Source organism: Ctenopharyngodon idella, chromosome 13 (genome assembly GCF_019924925.1).
Source record: "Ctenopharyngodon idella isolate HZGC_01 chromosome 13, HZGC01, whole genome shotgun sequence".
NCBI classification, from domain to species: Eukaryota; Metazoa; Chordata; class Actinopteri; order Cypriniformes; family Xenocyprididae; genus Ctenopharyngodon; species Ctenopharyngodon idella.
This window is the reverse complement of record NC_067232.1, coordinates 17,187,628-17,197,502: the sequence shown is the minus strand read 5'-3', so window position 1 is coordinate 17,197,502 and position 9,875 is coordinate 17,187,628. Positions and strand designations below refer to the sequence as shown.

Here is a 9,875-nt window from a genome sequence, read left to right as displayed (position 1 = left end):
TAATAACTTGAAACTTGTAATAGTAAGAGATTCTGACATATATACTATTTGTTTTGAAAAAAATAGAACATTTTCATGAATATATGTAACTGAAAATACAAACGTAAATAATAAATATGCTATGCGTGCAGTGTATATTAGTGGCTAACATTAATACAGAGAAACACTGGCATCTAGTGGCGACACAAGCGCATTATAGTCTTTTTTTATTTTATTTTTTACCTCTTTTCACAAATACAAATAATAGTGCCATCACGTCTCAGATTTATAATTTAATAGTGAATTACAGTTCTTTTAGTTTTAGAACAAATTAAGCCTGTTTATCGTAAATTGTGTCCGCGGAACTTATGTTCAGCGCCACTTTGCTTCCGGGAGCAGCTGAGGAGGTGACACACTGATGTTTGTCAAATAACGAACACATGTAAGTGTTTTGTACTGACAGTTTATTTTACTACCTTATTATCAGAATATTCTGAGTACTTTTGGTTGTGAGATATATACTTTGTGTGTTACCTATTTGTGTTTTCAGTTTAACTTATTTACACTTAATATGTAATTAAACCGTCACATTCATCTCTTTGGCTGTCATGTTAGAATAGGAACTATAGCTATGATTTTGTCAATAATTCTGCATCACTTTCCGAATATTTAAGAAATAAATGGCTTGAGTCAGATTAGTTTTAGTGATTTCTAATGGTTTATTTGTATAATTTAATGTAGATTATGGGTTAAAACATTTTGTCCTTGATCTAGGATTTTCAAAAAAGTTAAAAATAAATAAATAATAAACTATATAAAAATGAAATTAAAATAAATTCATTTGATTAAAATAAAAATAAGGTAAGTTTTATTTAATTATTATATTAAATTTAATTAAACATATTACAGAATAAATATTTTCCAAATAATTTTTACACCTATTTATAATATTAGTTTTTCAAAATGTAAATTCCGTCTTTATACATGAAAATATATAGTTGCCTTTTAAATTTTAGAATGGGGGTTCCTTGCACAAGGATGATAACATTTTAGGGAAAAGTTTGAAAGTTTGAAAACCCCTGACTTACTTCAGGCGATTGTCCTTGTAATAAATGGTACAGTAAATCAGTTGTTCTCAATTGGTTTCCCTTCAGGACACAGATTTTACATCAATTAGCAACAAAGCTTAATTTAAATATAAGTAAACATTTAAATATCTTAATATTAGCATGATCTGTATTATTATTTAAAATTATTTCTCATTCATAAAACAAATAAGAAAACTTAGATTTATTGTTTTTAATTGTCTCTTCAATTTCCTTGGTTTCATGCTCTCAGCAGCCAATAATTCGCTGACCAGTAGAGAACCTTTATTTTATGTCACTTTGGATAAAAGCATCTATGAAATGACTAAGGACTCTTTTCTTGTAAAGTGCCAGGGTGACGATCATGGACGCTCTCGAGGACACCTTCAGGACTCTCTCCATTGCCAGGAGACTGCAGCCCAGTGAGGCCACGTACATTCTGGACCTCTCTCTTCCGTCCTGTGCCAGCAGTGAGTCAGATTTGCTGGCTGTGTGCTGCTCCAATTACTCTGTGCACCTGCACAGCAGAGAAACGCTCCGCCAGGTGGGAGAGTTCCAGGGTCACACAGCTCCTCTGTGTGGAGTCCGTTTCTCTCATCTGTCCCCTCACCTGCTGTTCACCGGCTCCGCCGATGGGACTCTGCGTTCCTGGGACATCCGACAGCCCGGATCTAATGCCACCCAGGTGTTTCGCAGTGATTCGACACATTTGTACTGCTCGTTTGACGTGAGCTGTAATGATCGTGTGCTGTGTGCAGGCACGGAGCAGGTAGGGGAGGAGAGTTTTTTAGTATTCTGGGATGCCCGTATGGTTCAGGATGGAGGTGAGTCTGGCTCTAAGATGGGCGGCCTGCTGGGAGTTTACTCAGAATCGCACTGTGATGACATCACTGCGGTGAAGTTCCACCCACAGCAGGCGGACCGCTTGGCCTCTGGGGCCACAGATGGACTTGTGAACGTGTTTGATCTGAGTCTGGGTGGAGAGGACGATGCTCTTGTCACCACCTGTAATTGTGATTCCACTACAAGCTCCCTCTGCTGGACAGGTAGGTAGTAACAACACACCTGACTGAGCAATATTTTTGTATTTCATGTAGACAGAATTCCCTCAATCATGGAAAATATTAGAATTTTTAAATTGTGATGACAAGGCCTGTATTATTTATATAATAATAATAATAATTATTATTATTGTTATTAATAATAATAATATATTTTTTTAATATTATAAAATTACATAATAATTCATATAGAATTTATTTTTTCTGTGTATGCTTAGCTGTTAATTTGTGATAACCAGGCCTGTAAAACACTTTTTAAGATAGTTTTTTTATTTCTACATGGACATTTTTGTATATTAATAATAATAATAATAATAATAATAGTAATATTATTGTTGTTATTATTATTATTATTATTATTATTATTATTATTATTCATCTAGAATATATTTTTCTTTGTATTCTTAGCTGTTAAATTGTGATGACCAGGCCTATAAAACACATTTTTTAATTAGAATTTATAATAATTGATTGGAAATGTATATATTATATTATATTATAATCAAAAAATGTATAATTATTGGAAATTTATAATAATAATTAAACTAATATAGAATGTTTTTTTCTAATTATTATGTGAAATATTTAATTGGCTAGGAATTGCTGTTTTTGAGTGCAATCAATTTTATATATATTAAAATTAGGTAAATACAACCTCAGATGAACAACAACACATGGCATATTACACTGTCATTATTTATATTAAAAACTAGGCCAGAATGGAGAAGCCATGTGTGACAAACTACGTACACCCTTACTGCTTCCATAGGATTTAAGAGGGTAAGTATCAGTCAGGCGCTGCTGATCAAATGTCTTTGATTAATTGATCATCAGCAAGTGTGACCAACTCTATAAAAGTAGAAGTTTTGGCAGTTTGCTGGTCTGAAGCCTTCAGGTGTGTGTTAAAGGATTAATTCTCTTTGAAATGAAAATTAGCCCAACCTTTACTCACCCTCAAGCCATCCTAGGTGTATATGACTTTCTTGTTTCTGACGAAGACAGTCTGAGAAATATTAATAAATATCCTGACGCATCCGAGCTTTATAATGGCAGTGATAGGGTTCAATGAGTATGAGCTGAAAAAGGTGCTTCCATCTACATCCATCCATCATAAACGTGTGCTCCACACGGCTCCGGAGTATTAATGAAGTGATGTGTTTGTGTAAAAAAATATCCATATTTTAACACAATGACAAGGAGGAAAGACATCAGCAATGATCTTAGAGAAGCAATTGTTGCTGCCATCAATCTAGGAAGGATTACAAGGCCATTATTCTACAGTGAGGAAGATTATTCACAAGTGGAAAACATTTGAGACAGCTGCCCAGGAGTTGACATCCCAGCATATTCACCCCAAGGTCAGACCGTGCACTGCTCAGAGAAACTGCAAAAAACCCAAGAGCTATACCTCAGACTCTATAAGCCTCATTTAACATGTTAAATGTTAAAGTTCATGACAGTAAAATTAGAAAAAGACAGGACAAGTTTGGTATGTTTGGAAGGGTTGCCAGGAGAAAGCCTCTTGTCTCTAAAAAGAACATGACAGGATAGCTTATGTTTGCAAAGTTGCATCTGAACAAACCATAAGACTTCTGGAACAAAGTCCTTTGGACAGACGAAACTAAAGTGGAGATGTTTGGCCATAGTGCACAGCACCAAGTTACTAAGAAAACTAAACACAGCATATCAGCACAAACACCTCATACCAACTGTCCTTCACGCTGGTGGAGGGGTGATCATTTTTGGCTTGATTTGCAGCTTTAGGACCTGGGCACCTTGCAGTCACTGAGTCGACTATAAACTGCTCTGCATACCAAAGTATTCTAGAGTCAAATGTGACATCTGTGTGACAGCTAAAGCTTGGCTGATTTTGGGTCATGCAACAAGACAACGATTCCACAAACACCGGCAAATCTACAACAGAATGCCTGGAAAAGAAAGGCATCAAGGTGTTATAATGGCCCAGTCACGTCCAGACCTCAACCCAACTGAAATTCTGTGGCAGGACCTTAAGAGAGCTGTGCATAGACAAATTCCCACAAACCTCAGTGATATAAAGCAATGTAAAGAATATTGTGCCAGAATTCCTCCAGAACGATGTGAGAGACTGATAAAGTCATACAGAAAACGATTACTTCAAGTTCTTGCCGCTAAAGTTTGTTCTATAAGCAACTAAATCATAGGGCGTACTTAGTTCACACATGACTTCTCCATTTTGGCCTAGTTTTTTTTAAATAAACCATGACATGGTGTGTTATGTCATATGTTGTTGTTCATCTGAGGTTGTATTTGCCTAATTTTAAGACTTGCTAAAGACTAGATGGTTTTTTTATGTCCTGATACACAAAATCATAGAATTCAAAAGGGTGTCCTTTCTTTTTCACATTAGTATATACAGTATATGCTATATAATAATGTGTGTGTGTGTTAGATGCAATTAATCGATTTGACAGCACTAGTATACTGTATAATGATAGTGATAATAGTAATATGTTTTGCTGTAAAATTTAACTAGAAATTGGCCTAAGTATAGTCACTTTAAATTTATTGGTTAAAATGTGTGGAAACCCTGTAGACCTTTGTATTTTCATATTAGCTATTTTAAGATCGCATAACTAAGAACTGCGAGTACCAAAAAACTGCTGAAAATGCTTTATGCTTTAAGTTTTAAAGTCTATTTGAAATCATGTTAAACATCACCATATTTCTACTCCCTAGAACCCTAAACTGTAATTTTATTTTTTATATTAACAGGCAAATATCTTGACCAGCTGCTTTGTCTGACTCATGATGAGGGGCTACACCTGTGGGATGTGGCTCGCCCAGACAGCGACGACACTTTGACCCTTCTGAGTTCGGCTGATGCTCGAACACTTGTCCAGCTCCCCGATGGAGCCTCACTTGAGTACTTCGTGGGCGGTTCATGGATGTCAGATGAGGAGCGTATTCTTTTAGTGGGAGGGAGTAATAATGGAAAGCTCCACCTCCTGGACTGCAGTGGGAGTGGCCTGAAGTTCATTAAATCCCTGAATGGGGGTCATTCAGCTACAGTGAGATGCTTCCAGTGGGATGCGGTCGCTCAATGTCTGTTGACGGGTGGGGAGGATGGCCAGTTGTTGCAGTGGAAGGCGGCAGCAGAGGAAATCAGTGTGGGAAAGAAAGATTCTCTGAAAAGCATCTCATCCATGCAGCTCAAAACTAAAGCTCACAGAAAACAAGCTACAAAGAAAGACCGGTCAAAACTAGCATGATCACATATACTGCACAGGAGAAACTAAAATTTCACAAAGAGACAGTTGACACTTGAAACAAACTGATTATTTGACAAAAATCAGAGCAATTGTAAAGTGCACTAAGCTACCTTCCTCCGATGTCTTTTCTTTCACAAATGTAAGGTAACAGATCCATAAAAAAATGTTATATGGAGACTAAGTTTAAATCTTCCACCTTAAAGGATTAGTTCACCCAAAAATTAAAATTCTGTCATTAATGACTCACCCTCATGTCGTTCCACACCCGTAAGACCTTCGTTCATCTTTGGAACACAAATTAAGATATTTTTAATGAAATCCATGAGCTATCTGGCCACCGATAGACTGCAACACAATTACCACTTTCAAGGTCCAGAAAGGTACTAAAGACATCGTTAAAAAAGTCGACGTGACTGCAGTGGTTCAGCCTTCATTTTATGGCTGGCACCTGTTTCAGCATCACACGCATGCATTGTGCTGCTCATGTGAACAGCGTCGGCCAATACTGAGTCGGTGTTCTGACGTAGAACCCGGAAGCTCTGCACTGTGTCTACAATGTGAACAGCATAGGAGACTGACAGGAAAAAAAGAGAAGAAATTGTTGAATAAAGTCATTATTTTTGTTTGTTTTTTGCACACAAAAAGTATTCTCGTCGCTTCATAACATAAAGGTTGAACCACTGTGGTCACTTGGACTATTTTAACGATGTTATTTCTACTTTTCTGGGCCTTGAAAGTAGTAATTGTGTTGCAGTGTATCGGACGCCAGATAGCTCTCAGATTTCATCAAAAATATCTTGATTTGTGTTCTGAAGATGAACGAAGGTCTTGAGTAAGTAACGACATGAGTAAGTAATTAATGACAGAATTTTTAGGTGAACTAACCCTTTAAGAACTTTTTATAGTTAATATACAGTTTTAACAGTGTTTTGTGGTTTTAAAATGCAAGTTAACAAATCGCTACGTAAAAATTACAACGGTTGTCTTGTGTAGCTGTAGTCCTTATGAAGAACATTTTTTCACTTTTGAGGTAAAACACATGATGTGAAAAAGCTAAAACTGTCTCCCGGGTTTCCGGACTATAAATTAAACGGCTGTAATGTATTAAGTGTTTATACCATCTTGTTTTTCTGTTCAAAATTTGTTCATGTCAGATCCAACTCTGCATCATACTCATTACACAAATTTTGAATCAAAATTTAAGTACAATTTAAATTAGTGAATGGGTATTCATATTATATAGACATATATTTATATGAGTTTTTCTTTAATATCTTGACTGAAATGTTTTTTTGTTTGTACCTTGGAGGGCTGCATCAGCATCACTGGGATACAATTTCAGGAGTACTTTCTAATCGATGCAAAGTGCAACCATAATAATACTATGTCAGCATTCTCCCAATGCAAAGGGTTTACATTCATTATGGTCATAAATTGGGGTTATGTTCTTAGCAAAAGGTTTTTTTTTATTTTTTCATTTTTTACAAAAGTACAGGTGCTGGTCATATAATTAGAATATCATCAAAAAGTTCATTTTTTTATTATAAATTATTTTTTAAAAATGAAACTTTCATATATTCTAGATTCCCTACATGTAAAGTAAAACATTTCAAAAGTTTTTTTTTTAAATTTTGATGATTAGAGCGTACAGCTCATGAAAGTCCAAAATCCAGTATTTCAAAATATTAGAATATTTCCTAAGATCAATCAAAAAATGGATTTGCAAAACAGAAAAGTTCAAGTTCTTTAAAGTATGTTCTTTTGGGCACTCAATACTTGATCGGCAGGACATATTACAGCAAATGACTTGCTCCTAGCACAAATTACTGCATCAGTGAAGTGTGGCATGGAAGTGATCAGCCTGTGGCACTGCTGAGGCACTATTGAGCCTTCAGATCATCTGTATATTGTTGGATCGACTGTTTCTCATCTTTCTCTTGAAAATATCCCATAGATTCAGGTCAGGCATATTGGCTGGCCAATAAAGCACAGTAATATCATGGTCAGCAAACCACTTGGAAGTGGTTTTTGCACTGTGGGCAGGTGCTAAAGTCCTGCTGGAAAAGGAAATCAGCATCTCCATAAAGCTTGTCAGCAGATGGAAGCATAAAGTGCTCCAAAATCTCCTGGAAGATGGCTGCATTGACTTTGCACTTGATAAAACACAATGGACCAACACCAGCAGACGTCACGGCCCCCCCAAATCATTACTGACTTCAGAAACTTCACACTAGACTTCAAGCAGCTTGGATTCTGTGCCTCTCCAGTCTTCCTTCAGACTCTGGGACCATGATTTCAACATGAAATGCAAAATTTACTTTTATCTGAAAAGAGGACTTTCGACCACTGTTCACTGTCCAGTTCTTTTTCTCCTTAGCCCAGGTAAGATGCTTCTGACGTTGTCTCTGGTTCAGAAGTGGCTTGGTAGTCCTTTTCCTGAAGATGTCTGAGTGTGGTGACTCTTGATGCGCTGACTCCGGCTTCATTCTACTCATTGTGAAGCTCTCCCAAGTGTTTGAATCGGCTTTACTTGACAGTATTCTCAAGCTTGCGGTCATCCCTGTTGCTTGTGCACCTTTGCCTACCCAATTTCTTCCTTCGAGTCAACTTTGCATTTAATATGCTTTGATACATCACTCTGTAAACAGCCACCCCATTCAGTAATGACCTTCTGTGACTTACTCTCTTTGTGGAGGGTGTCAATGATTGTCTCCTGGACCATTGCCAAGTCAGCAGTCTTCCCCATTAGTGTGGTTTCAAAGAACAAAAGATACCCGGAATTTATACTGTAGGGATGGTCATTTAATGAAACTCAAATGTAAATATTCTAATATTTTGAGATACTGGATTTTGGACTTTCATTAGCTGTACGCTCTAATCAACAAATTTAAAAAAAAAAAAAAAAAAAAAAAAACTTTTGAAATGTTTTACTTTACATGTAGGGAATCTAGAATATATGAAAGTTTCATTTTTTAAAATAATTTACAATAAAAAAATGAACTTTTTCACGATATTCTAATTATATGACCAGCACCTGTATCTATCAAAAACTGCATGTTTTGTATTTGTTGTTATTTTATCAGTTAACTATGGGCCAACACATAAGAACCTTTAAAATTGTAAATGGTAAAAACAAGAAATTGGTTGTTTTTGATCTCAAGTTTCTTATGCTCATATGCTCACATTTTTTCTGACTCACTTGTCTTTTTTTTTTTTTTTTTTTTTTTTTTACAGTTGAATCTCATTAATAATTCTTGGATAACTACCGAGTGCTTTGAAATGCAAATGTGAGGTTTAAACAGGCGGCGTTTGTCTGAGATTTATAAGCTCCCCAGTGTCATGCACCTTCAGAGTACATTCTACAATCTTCAGTGTTTGATTGTCACAGTGTAAACACAGATTGTAAGAGTCCAGCTAAGATTTCCGAGGTAATTCAAGCCTGGTGAGGTTTAATATGCTGAACACAAGACATGCCACAACAGTTCCATCCTATCTTTCGGAAACTGCCTCGCCCTCAATAACATTTAACAGTGTTACAGAACATGATGTGAATTTGGTATTTGGCACCCAGCACAGGAAATGACAGCTGAGCGAAATTGAGAAACTGTCATTTGTGTGGGGTTTGTGGATATTATGTGTGTTGTAAACGCCTTTAAATAAACTGAAGATTTTCAAAACACCCTGTATTTACTGTCTCTCTTTTAAAGTAAACAAATGTGTTTATAATAAATACAGAATAATAATAAAAGATTTATAATAAAAACTGCAATATTCCATTAAAAAAAGAATTCAAACTCTCCCTGCAAGCAAATGTTGTTTTGTTTTAAATTAACATGAAAACTAATTAACGTTAAATTTATATTAAACTTCTAATGGACTGGTTAAAAACAATAAATGTATAATATTACACGCTGCTTTAGGACTAAATATCAAATGTCACCTATTTAAATATTTTTGTATTCACTGAACTGGTAATTTAGAGTCTTTAACATGTCCGTTTGTGATGAAACATAAAGACACTAAAAAAACTAGGTTTCATTTGACAAAAGTTTAGCTCCAAAGCCCAGAAGGCACTGAATCAATATTTGAAATTCATTGAAACTGCCCTGAACTGTTTTATGTTGCGCAACCAGCCATTCTCCGTTTACGCGTTGACGTGTGTGCATACGCGCGCGTTCTCGTCACTCATTTCCTGAAACACATGAAACCGCAGCTGAGCGTAAAGATACCATATGGTCCTCCTAATGCTTTTCTTTGGTATGAGACGCTCCTCATAAGGGTTGGGCTCTTATACAGGTTTAACTTCATTCCTGAAGAGATAGATTATTTCCGTTTCTTTTTCCCTGTAAAATTTCCCCCCATTCTGAATAAAGATTTATTGTTCTAATGTATACATAATTTTTTTTTTCAATTGCTTTTTATTTGTACAGCGCTTTTCACAATCTATATAGGTTCAGCTGTGAAAAGGATAGTGACTTAACTTAGTATTGCCAAAGTAT

The 9,875-nt window shown here is 35.8% G+C and overlaps 1 protein-coding gene across 1 annotated transcript; it reads left to right on the top strand.

Annotated features, from left to right (window-relative positions):
- The first annotated feature begins 229 nt into the window (after positions 1-229).
- wdr89 (WD repeat domain 89) lies at positions 230-9,055 on the top strand. The gene is made up of 3 exons (XM_051917841.1): positions 230-421; positions 1,413-2,110; positions 4,880-9,055. Exons 2-3 carry the CDS (start codon positions 1,429-1,431, stop codon positions 5,374-5,376), a joined length of 1,179 nt encoding a protein of 392 aa, XP_051773801.1. The 5' UTR covers positions 230-421; positions 1,413-1,428; the 3' UTR covers positions 5,377-9,055.
- The last annotated feature ends 820 nt before the right edge of the window (positions 9,056-9,875 follow it).

What these genes read in the sequence shown, in the direction of transcription:
- wdr89 (XM_051917841.1), top strand. Translation starts at nt 1,429, where the DNA reads ATGGACGCTCTCGAGGACACCTTCAGGACTCTCTCCATTGCCAGGAGA. An exon ending in AAGCTCCCTCTGCTGGACAG is followed by an intron (nt 2,111 to 4,879) that starts GTAGGTAGTAAC and finishes TTATATTAACAG; the next exon opens with GCAAATATCTTGACCAGCTG.